At 37.8% G+C, this 16,008-nt stretch overlaps 1 protein-coding gene across 9 annotated transcripts; it reads left to right on the top strand.

The window, feature by feature from the left end:
- The first annotated feature begins 2,340 nt into the window (after positions 1 to 2,340).
- Positions 2,341 to 15,863, top strand: LOC107705838 (coiled-coil domain-containing protein 66-like). 9 transcript variants are annotated; one of them, XM_016509331.1, is made up of 19 exons: positions 2,341 to 2,459; positions 2,843 to 2,901; positions 3,124 to 3,164; positions 3,354 to 3,705; positions 3,787 to 3,904; positions 4,605 to 4,711; positions 4,882 to 4,982; positions 5,951 to 6,061; positions 6,145 to 6,276; positions 9,044 to 9,264; positions 9,810 to 9,894; positions 10,000 to 10,161; positions 10,845 to 11,007; positions 11,066 to 11,176; positions 11,779 to 12,001; positions 14,353 to 14,558; positions 14,816 to 14,873; positions 15,225 to 15,313; positions 15,498 to 15,580. In XM_016509331.1, the coding sequence occupies exons 1-18, from the start codon at positions 2,446 to 2,448 to the stop codon at positions 15,268 to 15,270; spliced, it is 2,310 nt and encodes a 769-aa protein (XP_016364817.1). In that variant the 5' UTR covers positions 2,341 to 2,445; the 3' UTR covers positions 15,271 to 15,313; positions 15,498 to 15,580. The 9 variants fall into 9 exon arrangements, with proteins under 9 accessions (XP_016364817.1, XP_016364813.1, XP_016364816.1 ...); XM_016509327.1 differs by lacking the exon at positions 14,816 to 14,873 and having other exon boundaries at positions 3,790 to 3,904; positions 15,498 to 15,863; XM_016509330.1 differs by lacking the exon at positions 14,816 to 14,873 and having other exon boundaries at positions 11,099 to 11,176; positions 15,498 to 15,863.
- Positions 15,864 to 16,008: the final 145 nt, after the last annotated feature.

Raw genomic sequence — 16,008 nt, 5'->3', positions numbered from 1 at the left:
TTGCTGGTTTAAGCTGGTCCTTTGCTGGTTTAAGCTGGTCCTTTGCTGGTCTTAAGCTGGTCGGACCAGTTTAGGACCAGCACATGACCAGCTAAGGACCAGCATAAACCAGCAGATAACCAGCTTAAACCAACTCAAACCAGCATCCCAGCTTCAAAGCATACCTAACTCTGTATTGTTAAAAGCGTTATATAAATAAAGGTGACTTGACTTGACTTGACTAACCAGCATTACTATAGTAATATTACTTTTTGCAGTATCTAGTAGTGTAACCATAAGATTTCAGTAATAATATTACAGCTACCATCCATAAAACAGCTCGTTACTTAGTTACCTTTGATGCCTCAACCCCTAATGATTAAATCCAACAATCCAATAATTCCTAGATTTATTTTCATAATGACTGGCACAGGCACATGAAGTCAGCAGTGCGTCAGGAAAGCTTAGAATATGGAAAAGCTTACATTTAGGGGACAGAAATAGGCTATTGCCATTATACACTGATTTTGTCAGAAGAAAAGGTGATCTGAACACAGATGTGTAAGTTGTGGCATTACTTTACTCTGGCATTACACCCACACCCCTCTGATCCCCATATAAATTATATTACTGTAATTAAAAATCTTATGAACTTATGTGATTTCTTTAGATAAAATACTTAATGAAATAAGCTACAATTAATACAACACCTCTACTTAAAAGTCACCATCAATCACCACTGAGTGTTTGTAATAACTTCTGATTGCGATTCAATGCAGATTTTGGTCAAATGATGAGGCAGAAATATATTGTTAGTAACATTTCAGAAGAATTTTATGAGGAAGATACACAATTACAACTTCTGTGGGGCGTGAAGGAAAAGTAATGTAACTAGTAGTGTAACTAATTACTGTTGTCAGAAAGTAATAAGTAAAGTAATACTATTACTTTTGAAAGGAGTAACTAGTAACGAGTAATAAATTACATTTTTGGAGTAACGAGCCCAACACTGTCTATTATATACACATACATATGTGGATACACACTAAATAAATTAATAACAATAAGATATATGTAGAAGTAAAGCAATGCATTGTTTCTCTAATACAAATATATACAAAAATACACTCTAAAAATGTGGAAAATTGTACCTTACAGCTTGTTACTGGGGCAGTACTCTCAAAGAGATATTTGTATCTTCATAAATGGTTCATAATAGTTCCATAAAACATATTACTACCTTAAGGGTATATATTTCTACTTTAAGGTGCTAATATGCAGTGTTTTAGATATTCTTCTTTTTTTGTTTTAATAATTTGTCTTGGTCTAGCTGAGCTTTTCTCCTGGTGATCAACTGGACATAATTGGATTTATCAGGTCAGCACTCAGCTCAAAATATACCATCTCTATTGCTACATGGTTATTGAATATAATGACTTTCTTTCATTCTGATTATCTAGTCCTGATTCTGTTCTGCAGGCATTATTTGGGGTATTTGCTCATACTCGTGTTATATTTGAGAATTCTGCCTGCAGGGTTTATATTGTTTGTCTCATTTAGCAATGCTCTTCAAGAATTCGAAGAATTCATCGAATACAATGAGTGCTATAACTGATTAGATTTTTTTTCCAGCTGAACTTATTAAAACTTCAGTTTTGATATTATTATTATTATTAGCATCTGTCTCATTGTAATGTTTTCAGTTGTATATGTTTTATATAATTGTACACTGTAAAATTATTTTTTTAAGGTTGTAAATTAGGATTATTGGAGGAGTGTGTTTTAACAACAACAATAACAACAAAAACGGTTTCAGTCTATCTTCTTCAAAATTTCAAAGAATTAATTCAGTATGTTACTTGCTGTTTCTTTGTAATTATTTGTATTTTCTGAGTGAAAACTTGTTTCAAATAAATACACCTTTTTTTCAGTGTACCTGCCAAAATAATTGCATCTTAGCTACATACAAACAAAGATTAATGCAAATGCAAACACGCATTCAGGAAAACATCTTAAATGCAATAAATTAATAACGTTAAAATAAAGAAAAATATTTTACAGTAAAATGCAAAGGTAGGCTACATCTTTCTCTTTCAACTTTTTGAGTGCGTTAACGAATAACACTGACATTAGTTTCTTCTTTTTTTATAACTACACAATTATACTTTTTTCTTAACGTCAAATGGATTTCATGCTTTTCCCTTTAAGCTGAAAACACTATTACAATCTTTTCAAATAATGCTAATAGCGGGACGGTGTCCGAGAGCACAGTCGCGCTTCCCCTCTCCACCTGAAGAGGCGCTAAAGCCCTTCCTGATGTTTGCTGCCCTGCTGCTGCTGCTGCTGCTGGGCTGTAGAAGAAGACACTCCGCCTCAGCCAATCAGAAGAGCGCTTACTGGTCGCGAGCAGCAACGGACACGCGTTTCAACAGGACGCACAGGCATCGAAACATTAGAGGCTTTAAAATGATGAATTTGGGGTGAGTGGTCTTAACTGACCTCACATGACTTTTTTAGCTAGTATGCGTCTCTCTTCACGTTCTGTAGTAGTTTGTCACATTAATGTCACCGCGTTTTATGCTGCTTTAGTGGTTTGTAAATGCGGATGATTAAAGGATGCAGTATTTTATGATATGCGTGTAGATTCGTCTGAAACATTCACTCTAAGCTGTTTGTTTTAGACTGACCTTTGCAGTAAGATACAGTTGTGGTATATGATGCTTAAAACATTGGCACTTTATTATTAAAACCGTGGTAATGAATGATTTTATTAATCATAGTACTTACAAAGTACCATGGTTTTAACATAGTACTTGTTAGAATGTGAGTGTGTTCTGCTCAGGTCTATTGGTTTGTTTTGCAGTGATGGCCTGTTGTTTGAGCTGGACAATGGCAAGCCCAGGCTTGTGCTGGCTAAATATGGTAAGAACATGAACTCCATCCCTTCATTTAATGTCATGTATGTCAGTTTTGATGTATGCACACTTCAGAGTCTCAGTGGAAGAAGGCAATCGGGCCATTTTTTTGCGTCTGTGTTTTATGAACATTGCTTATATACTATTTGACATGCTGCTTTTTGCATACTGTATAGTATGGAAGTAAGAGGACAGTTGTAAGAGTGTGTCTGTATCTCGTCTTATACAGGTGCTGAATCAAAGTCTTTTAATAAGAAGTGCTCTTGTCGGGTAAGCAAACATCTGTGCAGCCTTTATGCAAAAATGATTTGTCTTTTTAAAATATGTCAGTGAGCTTCAATGAGTTCAGTCTGTGTAAATGTGTTCAATTTAACACCCAAATTCTAGAAGTTATCAAACATGTATGTTGTTTTGAATGGTGTGTTACTTGTGTGTGTGGTCTGTATGCTTTGTGCTTAGATTCCTCCAAGAAAAACAACACACAAAATCATCAACCCCAAACAAGGTCCTCCTCAACCAGACAGAGCCGAACAGGAGAAAAGAAGCAAAAACACACCAGCTGTTAGTTCTGTTGGGCAGAATATCACACAGGGACCCAGAATGACCAACGCCAAGCGCAGGCCGGAAAGCACGTCCAGCGAGGCTGTGAGAGTCCAGTCAGACAGCAGCAGGAATGATTCTTGCATAGTCACCCGGCAGAGCGAGAGTGTGGTGTGTCTGACACAGGAGCAGTTTCAGCAGATACTGAGCACCATCAGCAGCTCATCCGCTGCTAATGCACAGCCTGATCCCAACACACACACCCACACAGGTGAGCTTCTACAGTGTAGCACCTGCTGCTTTAAATAACTTCATCCATAACATTCTGAAGGACAGGTTTTTTTCTTGTTAGCAGAGCCTGTGGCCAGCTCAGAGGAAAACTGTCCCGGAAGTACAGGAACAGCTGAAGAGTTGATCCTGGACGACCATAATTACAGACACAGAGCGTCACAAGTAAAGACAGACAGACAGTAAGAAAACTGACTTGATTTAAGATCAGCTACAGGACATCTAAAAAGCTGAATCTTATGAAGTGTGCTTAGTTGTCGTGATGACAATGCTACAGTGAAAGGAACTTTAACAAAAGTCTATTTTTTGTTTTTAGGTTGAAATATGACCTGTGCCATGAATTATGCTTTTGATAAGTTTTGTGAGATTCACCAAGTGAGTTACGTGATGAAAACCCAGCTAACAAGAATATGCTCTAAGAACATTTTGCTAACGTTCCCGTTGAGTTATGAACACGTTATTTCAGAATTTTCTTTCAAAGCATCCTTTTTTTTTTTTTTTTATGTTTAAAAAACATTCTTGTTCTTGGTTTTGAGAACGTTGGAGAAACATTCCATTTGATCATTTTGAAGACATATAGGGAAAGTTATTTTTGAATGTTCTCTAAACAATCTAAAACTAATAACTATCAATGTTTAGACAAATGTCCAACTAAAATGTTTCAGAAAAATGTTCCATGAACAATGTATAAATAATATTTCTGTATTGGCATTTTGAGAACATTATTAAAGACTAATAATGTGTAATGTAATAATGAATTTTTGTTCATAACTTTGAAAGAACCTTGCCAGAAATGTTGTCTAAAGTTCTGAGAATGTTACCTGTTAGCTGGGTAGTTCTTAACCATGATGAAATTTATGAGTCTCTTTTGCTTTGAATCAGGCCTCTGTCAGATGAGCAGCAGTCAGGATTGTTCAGCACATTTGGAGAAAGGGAAAGAGAGAGAGACAAACTGGAAGCCAGAAAAGCTCAGTGGAGGAGAGAGCTGGGTACTGCTGTGTTGTGCAATCAGACACTGCAAACATTTGTGTCAACTATAAGTAACACATTTTTAAATATTAATGAAGGTGGCATAGAAATGTGATGGACAAATCATTACATTAAATTGACATTAAAGGGTTTAGTTCAATGTATGGCTAATCAGTTTGCTGATTTACAGATGAGCAGATGGCTCTAAAGAGGCAGCAGAAAGCCAGTCTCAAAGATACGAAAGCTCACAGTGAATCATGTGAAGTGAGGCTGAAAGACCTGCCTGACACAGTGAGTGGATATGATGTACTTTGCTTTTTATAAAACATATTGGCACTGCTGTGTCATGGGCAGTGTCTGACACACTATAATGGTGTATTCGAGTTTGCCGTTGAAAATCATCTGTCTGTATGTGTTCGATCTGTCACGGCTAATGATGTCAGTACAACCACATCGTGCCAGATGATAAAGATTCTGCTAGCCTGGCTGTAGAAACAAAATGTGATTTTTTTCAGTTAAATATCAGGGGAAAATAATGTAAACACTGAATGTTTAAATCGTCCTTTTTAAATCAACTGTCCACAAGAGGGTGCAACAAATAAATATAAATTATACATCACTGTTTAATTCTGGGAGAACAAATCTGGCTGTTAATAAAAGTGCATTTCATTTGAAACGTAAGTGCATTATAAAAATGAAAAGATTTAACCTAGCCTCTCAGGCCAGGTCCAGTGTTCATTTTATTTATTTAATTAAAAATTTTTTTTACTTTAAATTCTGACTTTTGGTATTGGTCTATTGTTTATATAACTCAGTCAATATTTTGTCATGCCATAATGAGTCAAATTTACTCTGGCTGAAATAGCACCTAATTTTAATCAACAAAAATAACATTTTAGGTGACAAGATACATAAAGCAAATATTCAAGGAAAATAAATGTTAAAGGGATAGTTCACCCAAAAATGAAAATTCTGTCATCATTTACTCACCCTCATGTTGTTCCAAACCTGTATGAGTTGCTTTCTTATGTTGAACATAAAATAAGATATTTTGAAGATTGCTGGTAATCAAACAGTTGGTGGTTGCCATTAACTTCCATAGTAGGAAAAAAAAACAAATTCAATTTTGTCAAACAGCGATAAATGTGAACACACCTTAATAAAGAATAAATAATCACACCATGACAGTGCGACACGATGATCATGCCATTCAAAACCATTTTGGGGTTGAATGTCTGTTCATGTATGTGTTGGTGCAGGACGGACCGAGCACACGAGCCGCTGTAGGAGCGGAGAGCTCAAACCGCAGAGCTCCAGCTCAGACACAGCGAGAGCCTCCTGCTGCCATCCGCTCTGGCTTTATAGTGGGGGTGAGTCTCAAAACTAGCGTCCATCGTAATGGCTCTACAATCGATTGATTTGCTTGATATCTGACGGTATCTGTGGTGTACAGGAAGCAGCTCCTGTGGAGGACTTGTTCAGTGCTCAGAGACAGGAGCAGCAGAGACACTGGTTACAGGAACTGGACAAGCAGAGAGAGGAGGACAAACTACGCCGACAACACGACAAAGAGATCAGCAGCCAGGTGAACTCCTCTCACAGTGATTGAGTCAAGTTTAACTCTAATCTGTGAACAAAAATAAAACAAGGATTTTGAACCTGGCTTTATCCAGTGTTCAGATTTCTGTTCTGGGAATGTATTCAAATGAGTGCATATGTAACTTGCACATTTAAACAACATTTAAGAAAAAAGAAGTTGCAATAGTCTAACCCCAATGAAGCAATGATTTTATTTCAGTTCAATTCAATTCACGTTTATTTGTATAGCACTTTTCACGATACAAATCGTTGCAAAGCAGCTTCACAGAAATTGACCTGGTAAGGACTCTAGCTGCTGCATTTTGGACTACCTGTGTTTACTGAAGATGCAGGACATCTTCAATCTATTTGATCCCTGACATACATGTAGTAGAGTACAGTTGATGCACAGTGCTCAGTGGCAGTACCTGGGGGCCAGGCAGGGGCCACTTGTGCTTTTAGGGGTCACACGGATGAGACGTCTTTCGGATGAGACGTTAAACCAAGGTCCTGACTCTCTGTGATATGTAACTTGCACATTTAAACAACATTTAAGAAAAAAGAAGTTGCAATAGTCTAACCCCAATGAAGCAATGATTTTATTTCAGTTCAATTCAATTCACGTTTATTTGTATAGCACTTTTCACGATACAAATCGTTGCAAAGCAGCTTCACAGAAAATTGAAGTTTCTACATTATATTTAGCAGTAAAGATGATGTCTGTATGGCAGAAATGTACAGTAAAAATCATGCAGTTAGTTAATGACATGTCATTCAAACAAACGGTGAACACTATTAACAGCAATGATTATATGTTGCGATCAAACTGATAGCAAAATGTGGTAGTTTTGTATGTTGTCTGAGGGGTTGGCATCATCTCTTCTCAGTGTTCGGTCATCTCAGGTCTTTGTAAGGGCTGGATCCAGACTGAAGCTTGTGTAATGCCCATCCCGTGGCAGAAACAGAGAAGGAAATAGAGAAAAATTAGCGTAGCTGCTGTTCCAACCAAGCAAAATTGATTTGTTTAACCCAAACTAAAGAATAATAATGTGCATTTGATCAGATATAACTGCAGTACGAGATTATGAGATGCATTATTTGAATGCTTGGCCAAAGAGATGTGTCTTTAATCTAGATTTAAACAGAGAGAGTGTGTCTGAACCCCGAACATTATCAGGAAGGCTATTCCAAAGTTTGGGAGCCAAATGCGAAAAAGCTCTACCTCCTTTAGTGGACTTTGCTATCCTAGGTACTACCAAAAGTCCAGAGTTTTGCGACCTTAGGGAGCGTGATGGATTGTACCGTGGTAGAAGACTAGTTAGGTACGCAGGACCTAGCCCATTAAGGGCCTTATAGGCAAGTAATAATAATTTGTGACTGATACGGAACTTAATAGGTAGCCAGTGCAGAGACTGTAAAATTGGGGTAATATGATCATATTTTAGCGGATGCTGCACACTGGTGGTGGTTGAAGAGAGACCCCCCCCATATGATTGTAAAGCACTTTGGGTGTACAGCAATACACAATAAAACGCTATATAAATGCATCATTCATTCATTCACTTATTATTAGTAATTTTGCACACTTATTAAAAGTAATTTTGCTAGGTCATGCAGTCTCAAGTGAAGTGAAGTCAAGTGACATGTGGCCAAGTATGGTGACCTATACTCAGAATTTGTGCTCTGCATTGAACCCATCCAAGTGCACACACACAGTAGTGAACACACACCCGGAGCAGTGGGCAGCCATATTGCTGAGGCGCCCGGGGAGCAGTTGGGGGTTCGGTTCTTGCTCAAGGGTCTCACCTGAGTCGTGGTATTGAGGGTGGAAGAGAGCGCTGGTTATTCACTCCCCACACCGACAATTTCTGCCGGACCTGAGACTCGAACCAGCAACCAATAGGCCACAACTACCCTACACTTAAAATAAAACGATTTCAAGGAAAATTAGTTTTATATGTGACATTATCTTGAATGTTCAATTTACAGTTGTGGTCAAACGTTTACACCCCTAGAGAAACTGAAGTTTGGTTTTCCAGTGTCTTCTGATGCATTAAATTCAGCCTTTATTTTTGTCTTGTGAAATGGCTTCAATCAGGGCAACATGCATTTTTACGGTCCCTCTTATTTTATTAAAATTCTTAATATTTTGCAAATTCTGCAGGGTTTTGAACACAAAACGTTTGAACACAAATGTATAAAAGCAAAATTAAACCATTTATTTTGTTGTAGCTTAATACATCTGTCATGATTGTTTTACGTTTAAACAGTCTGAAATCTCGGTTACAGTTTATTTTACATTGTCCTTGTTACAGTGTCATTATACCTTTAAGTACTGAGTAAAATTAATTAACTACATGTACTTACTATATGGTTAGGGTTAGGATGAGGGTTTGGTTTAGGGTTAGTTGTATGTAATTATGCATAATGTATTGTTATTACTATAGGAAGTACATGTAACTTGGACACCGTAAAAGTGTGTCAAGTTTCTATGCCACCGTAAAGTGTTACCGAAATCTCTATTACAAACAAACATCTAATAAGCAAACCACATAGATAGATGAAGATTATTTCTTTATATAATTAAGACTGTATAACTGTTTGGGCGAATGCAGACAGAGGGACGAATCATTCATGAAAGGTTTGACTTCTTTGAATGATTTCTTCTACAGGGACCACCACAGGACAAACCACACACTGCACCACTTTCGGTTTGGTGCACAGTTACGATCCCCTGACAGTGCTCTGTCACACAGTGTTTGTCTCCTCCACAGGCTGAGGACAGCGAGCGGTGGGCCGTTCACTTTGACTCTCTTCATCAGCCCTCAGCTGTGGGCCCCGAGCGAGGGGTGCCTGACACCAGCAGCTGTCTGTCTCCTCATGGGTCCGTCTCTGGAGCTCTGTCCACTGCATGGGCCGGCTCGAGTGCGTTCGGAGGGGACCGTCTGAGCAGGGCCAGTGTTGACACCACTCAGGGAAACCAACAGAGATCCAGGTCAGTTTGCTGAGAGATGCATGACACACAGCTCTTTATATACAACAAACCCTGGTTAACAACAGATCAGATTGATCTATAGCACAAAAAATGCTCATAAATGTGATAGATGATAATGGTGAACAAACTAAAAATTATATGGTAAAAACCTGTTAAATGGTTAATGGTAAGTTAAAGTGCTTGTCAGTATATTACAATGGAAAATACAGATTTTAGTAATTTAGTATAACACAACTTCATTTAATGATGTTTTTTTTTTTTTTTTTACTGTAAATTTACAGTCTGTAAAACCTAAACTGTTGCTACTGTTTTTATATGTTAAAGTTCTGGCAACTACAGCTGGCGTTTTTAAATGTAATTTCTTTTTTACATTTCAATATTTTCAAACAAAATGGAAGTTAATTTATAATAATGCACCAAAATAAAACATTTTGGCCAAAAAAACTTTAAATTAGACTTTGTTTGGAATAACGAACTGAATTCTAAATATTTTAAGTCTGGCTTGTTTAATGAAAATAAAAATGCCCTTGTGATTTGTTGTTTAGTTATCTTCGCACAATGACAGCCTTGCTGGACCCTGCTCAGATCGAGGAGCGAGAACGCAGAAAACTCAAACAGCTGGAGCACCAGGTGAGATTCAGCCCTCGACTGAACCCGCAGGAACTCACTGCTGTACACATGCACCTTTATACTCCTTAAATATTCCTGAGCTCTGTAAGAATGTGTGATGTGCAGCGAGCAATTGAGGCTCAAGTAGAGGAGCGCAGACGTCAGAAAGAGAAAGAGGAGGCCGAACGGAGAGCACAGGAACAAGAAGAGGAGAGGAGGCTTGAAAGAGAGAGACAGCGACTCCAGCAGCAGTATATGAAGGACTCGGAGCGACAGAGACACAGAGAGGTAAAACACACACATACTACACAAACATAGTTAAAAATATATATATAATAAAGATGAGATGTAAAGTCAGAAATTAGAGAGAAAACTAATTGAGATGTAAACACTGCAATGGTATGGAAAGCATGAATTCTGAGAGATAAACTCTCAATTGCAAGAAAAAAGCTTTTTCAGAGTTAATGCTCTTTATTAAGAGAGAGGGATCTCTGTGCTTCACTTCTGGATATTGGTACTTTAATGGACATCTAGAAAACACAAATACTGACTCTACCCAATTTGTAATTGCAAAACTTCTTTCAGTCAGTTGGATTCATCTACCCAGTGCCCTACTTCAAACAATGTACTAAACAAAGCCTGGATTTAATTGTGTAGAAAATGGTTACAAATATCAGATGAAACTGTTCTTCTTTTTTTCTGCTGCACCTTGCACTGTGGCACATCCACTCCATTTACATGTATTTCAATGTGACTTCACTTTACAGCAGTAAAAACACACACAGCACAGCACAGAACACATGTTGAAGCACACTCTAGTTCTCAATAAATGGCTTAAAAGGGACATTTTTTAAGTTGTAAAAGACACAATGCAATAGTTCACAATAGTATGCATTTCAAAAGAATAAGTAGAATGGTAGGGTCCAATTTAAGTAGTATTTTGAATATGAAAGTTGTGAAAACTATTCCAGGAGGTGCAGTCTCGTAAAACGGAGGAGCTGTATCTGAGCACTCAAAGAGCCCAAGAGGAGGCCTGTAAAGACAAACACATCCAGAGAATCAGAGACCTGGCCAAGAAAGGCCACGATGTGTCCAAACTACTGCACAGCCTGGAAGCAGACTCCGTCTCACATGGTAACATTTTCTCTGTATTCACAACATTTGTGTGCATTATTATAAAGTAGTCTTTTAGCCCTTAGTGGTGAAGATGTCCCTGCTCCATCAGCCATGCTGCAGAGTCAAACCCAGAGAATGACACCTCCTTCCACAACATCTCCAAGAGAAGACACCGCTGTTCAGACAGGTTTGTTTCGTCCAAAAATGAAGATTCTGTCATCATTTACTTCTGGACTTTTCATTTCATACAACATTTCCATAGACACTCACTGACAATGGCTTTCAAGTTCCAAAAAGGAAAAGGTAAACAGAATTATGAAAGTATAAAAGAACAGTTAAAGTAGTCCATGTGATGCACCATATTCAAAACCTCTAGAAGCCTTCAATGAGAGATGCTGCAATTAAAACAGTACAACAGTACATACAGCCAAAGCTCTCAAACTTGATCTATTTGTCACATTTAATCTGGCGTTAGATTACAATAGGAGACAATGACGTTAAACATGCATCGATATGTCGGTTAACTCTGAAAATGGTTGTGAAATTTCGTAAATGATAATCTGATTTTGATCTGTTTCTCACACAAACTTTTCTGGTAGTTTTTCTTTGTAGATGTGTCAGTTTGAACTGTTGTATGGAAAAGAGCTGAGTAAATGAAGTACAAACAGCATTTGTAATGAGAGGATGATGGCTAAATAATGACAGAATTTCAATTTGAACAAATTTTTTTTTTTTAAAGTTGCAAAACGAAAGTTTGAGCATTGGCTTAATATCAGTCTGATTTTGCAGAGATGAGTGCTCCGCCTGTGAATGAGACCGTTAGAGATGCGGACAAACAATCTCCCAGAGCTGCAGGAACATGCACAGCTCCTCCAAACACTCTAAAGGGCAAGAAATCCCATCAAGGTGAGGTTAAAGCATCTGAAGAGAGCCACAGCAGAGAGCATATGTGTGCTGCACTGAAAGAAGTCAGAGCGGACCCTTATGAACCTTACGCACGGAGTGCTGAAAGGTGAGGTTTTTTTAGCCAGATTCATGTAGCTTCTTTTTTTCGGATAAATTTTAATATCACAATTTTTTTTTTTGCTTTTTGAAGTACTTTTTTTTTTTTTTGTAAATAGACAGTAACTCTCAAAATGCATCACTGTAGTAGACTACAGTGACTATTTAGGGTCATAAATCTAAAGTAAACCAAATGTAATTTTTAGGCAAGAAAAGAACACAAAAAAATCACTGATTTTATGAGTTTATTTACAGGAAGGTTATCCCTGCACATGTGATTACTGCATTTTGCAAATTCTTTTTTTTTTTATAAATGGACGTGTTTATTAAACCTTTAGACAAAAAAAAGTGTGTTTTTGTAGAGTATCATATTTGATACATCAGGCTTTTATGGCTCAGTTTGGTACAGGAGAATATTGAGCTCATACTCGAGGAAAAAACAACACCTTTTATTCAGAGGCCCAAACTGAGCAAAAATATGCAATTTCTGCAGTTGCTGATATGAATATGGTAAGGTGTATGGTATGGTAAAATAAGATGACATTCTGATAGCTTGTAAAGTAACAGTAGCAGACTACTTACATAAAACACTTATAAATCAGTAGTCAATCTATATCACCCAATTACATGTCTTAGTAAGATATTTAAATGCTTAGTTTTATGATCAAAGCAAAACAGTGATTGAGAGATGCACAAATCAACATTTCTTAAAAGCCTGATTTTAACATTTGATTTATTTTTTTTGAAGATATTGTGCATAATCAAGTAAACCTAAGTTGCTTCAGTCCAGTAAGTGTTCATTTTTAAATATTATTAACAATAAAAAGTCATTCTTTAAGATTTCACACCAAAAAGACTCGTGAAGCACAAGCTGAATGTGGATGTTTGTACAATTATACTAAAAGGCCTTTTACTTGCTAAAAAAGTGTAAACTGAATGAGAGGACAGAAGGCATGTAGTAGATTATGCACAACAGGTTTTTATCAGAGAATGGGAATTATATGTAACACAATTGCAGTGAGTTGTAATAGCTCTGGGACATTTCACTGGAATCTTTGTATATAATACAATACAGTGCATACTGCATACAGTTCATATCTACACCCCATCATGACAGCAAAAAACAGATTTGTGTTATCTTGGCAAATTTTGAGAAAAAAAAAAGTAAACGCAAATTTTCTCCAGATATGACACTTGGAATTGAGGCCAGTCAAACCTGGAAATCTTGTTTCTTCCCATCTGAGAAACTGTAGGTTTGAGGTTTTCATGTGTTTTGTGCTGAAGAGAGGCTTCTGTCTGCCATCAGAAGACGCAGTGATGCTGGTCTTTCAGATCACTCGTCTCCTCTCTTACCAAGGCCTTTATCCTTGGGTTGCTCACTCAGTTTGAGTGGACAGTCCGCTCTAGAAAGAGTCCTGGTTCTTCCAGACTTCTTCCATTAAAAATGGAAGCCATTGTGTTCTTGGGAGCCTTTAATATTTGTAGGTTTCTCCACATCTATGCCTCGACAGCCCTGTCTCTGAGCTCAGCAGGCCGTTTCTTTGATCTCGTGGCTTGGGCTTTGCTCTGATATGTATGTCCATGTTCAACAGTTAGACCTTATATAGTGTGTGTGTGTGCTGTTCCAACTGAATTAGCCACAGGTGGACTCCAGTCAGAGTCTAGAAATCCCTCCGAGACGTGTCATAGCAAAGGGTCTGGATAACACTAATCTGGGCTGCGTTTCCCAAAAGCATCTTAAATCTAAGTAGACCCATTGCCACCTATGGTCTCTACGATCAACTCCGCTTACGATGCTTTTGGGAAACGCAGCCCAGGCCGTGTGATAGTTCATTTTTTTTCCTTTTTAATAAATGTGCAGTTATCAAAAAATCTTGTTTCTAAATTCTATAATTTGCCTTGAGAGTTTACGGTGAATTGCAAGAAATGCAAAAATTGGAAAAAGCGTGAAAAAGACTGTAGTACTGTTTCCACACCTCATTATGCAGCACAATCTTTTTCAACTGTGCTAATTACAAGAAATGTTTTTCGAGTTCCAGATCAGCATATTAGAAAGATTCCTTAAGAGTTATATAAGACAAGGTTTTCTTATTAGACTGGAGTATTGGCTGCAGGAAATCAGGCTTTACCAGCACAGCTAAAAACTTATGTTTTAGAAACTGTATTACTGTTTTTGTAGTCCAATTAACCTTTGGTGAACAGAAAGATGAATTCCTCCCTGAAATATATATATTACAGTATATATAAATGTCTTCCCAACATTACCTTTGAAAGTGTATATTTACTATGCTTGATGTGTTTTCTTGTGACTAAAGAGTGGATGAACGTGCATAAATGTCCTTATAAAGTGTGAATCTCCAGCAGCGTGACGTCTCCTCCCGTTCCTGCAGTAAAGACCCGTGTGCATCAGCCATCACAACAGTGCTCTCACCAAATGACGGAGGAGACGGGGCGCCTGCTGGTATCAGACTATGTGCCGAACATGCGCACAGACGAGGTGTATCACATGGACCCCCTCGCTCCACTCTCCAGACCCTCGACACATGAAGCCCAGCAGAGAGACACAGGTGAGATAACTCTGGGTGAAGGGGTTTAACCCTCTGCTGCACAGTCTCACTATAGAGGACAGATCCTCATTGGGTTACATACGATGCATTCGTTACTTAAGCATGGATTCCTATTGAAATAACTGTATTTCTAATGTGAAAATTCACTGAATGACAGTAAATGTAACTGCACCTTAATGCAGCAATCAGTGCACAGCTGGATTTTGTTACTTGCCTCCTTGTGACATTCTTTCATGAATTCTCCTTTTGTGTTCCAGTGAAGGAAGAGCTTCACACATTTCTTTTCCATACAGCAATTCATAACTCCAATAATAAGTTAAGTTCCAATAAGGAGTCATACCTTAAAAAGGCATCCGTTCTACAAATTAAATTAGTTCAGATATTATGCAAACATAACAGGACAGCAGCTATTTTTGAATATTAATGTACGTACATATACGATTTCTGTGCTTTGTGTGATAATTTATCATTATTCACTAACAATCTTCCCCTCTGCCAAAGCAGACTCAAATATTATTTGTGCATTATATATATATATACACACACCTAAAGTTTATGATCCTTTGCTTTTTTCTTTCTGAGCTTGATGTAGTGGCTAACAATTCTGAGTCTTTTGGGGGAACTGTTTTTTTTAAGCAACAGTAGACGTATTGTTTTTATTTGCAGTTGTGAGCGGCTGCAGGCAGGTCCAGCATCCTCCTCAAAGCACTGAACGGCAGCAGGCCATCCTGAAGGGTCTGTCCGAGCGGAGACAGGTGACACTCTAAACCAAGATGTGCACTGTGTGAACAAGCTTTGAAACATTACCTGTTTCCTGTCTTTTGTGTGTACTTTTGATCAGTTATTGGCGATGAGCTTCCTGGCTGCAACAAACAAAATTCAGCAGGATACAGTGCAATCCCATGTATGAAATGCTGATTTTGAATTCTTTTATTTCAGGGTCTGCTGCAGAGACAAAGAGAGCTCGAAACCAGTCTAAACCCTGCACTGCAAACACAACACAGGAACTACTTCTCTCCTTTTAGACCCGTGTGATCCAGAGCTGCTTCTAAAAACAAGACCAAACCTGGTCCAGCACTTTATACTGTAAGAGGTGAATGCAGCTATAAACGGAGATGTTGCTGTCTGACATTTGAATTAAACGAATGGAGTATCTGTTAGACACTCTTATCAAGGACTCACTGTAGATGTGTAACTGCAAATCTTGAATGTGACGTATGAATGACTAGATTTTATGGCTTGAATGTGAATTTTACAGTTTTCCCTACATGTGAATTAAATGTATTTAAACGCTTTTAAATTAAACTAAGTTGCTCAACTTGTGTTCACTATTGACCATACTTTTTCAAGCTGGTTAAACAAATCAGTGCTCAATATATGTGACCCTGGAGCACAAAACCAGTCTTAAGTCGCTGGGGTACATTTGTAGCAATTGCCAGCAATACATTGT

Source organism: Sinocyclocheilus rhinocerous, unplaced genomic scaffold, assembly GCF_001515625.1.
Source record: "Sinocyclocheilus rhinocerous isolate Xijiao unplaced genomic scaffold, SAMN03320098_v1.1 scaffold1826, whole genome shotgun sequence".
Lineage (NCBI taxonomy): Eukaryota > Metazoa > Chordata > Actinopteri > Cypriniformes > Cyprinidae > Sinocyclocheilus > Sinocyclocheilus rhinocerous.
This window is presented reverse-complemented; position numbering and strand designations above follow the sequence as displayed.

Coding starts and splice junctions, on each gene's coding strand:
- LOC107705838 (XM_016509326.1), top strand. Junction 3,905..4,604: donor CAAGTAAAGACAGACAGACA/GTAAGAAAACTG, acceptor GCTTTGAATCAG/GCCTCTGTCAGATGAGCAGC. Junction 14,559..15,224: donor AGCCCAGCAGAGAGACACAG/GTGAGATAACTC, acceptor TTTTATTTGCAG/TTGTGAGCGGCTGCAGGCAG.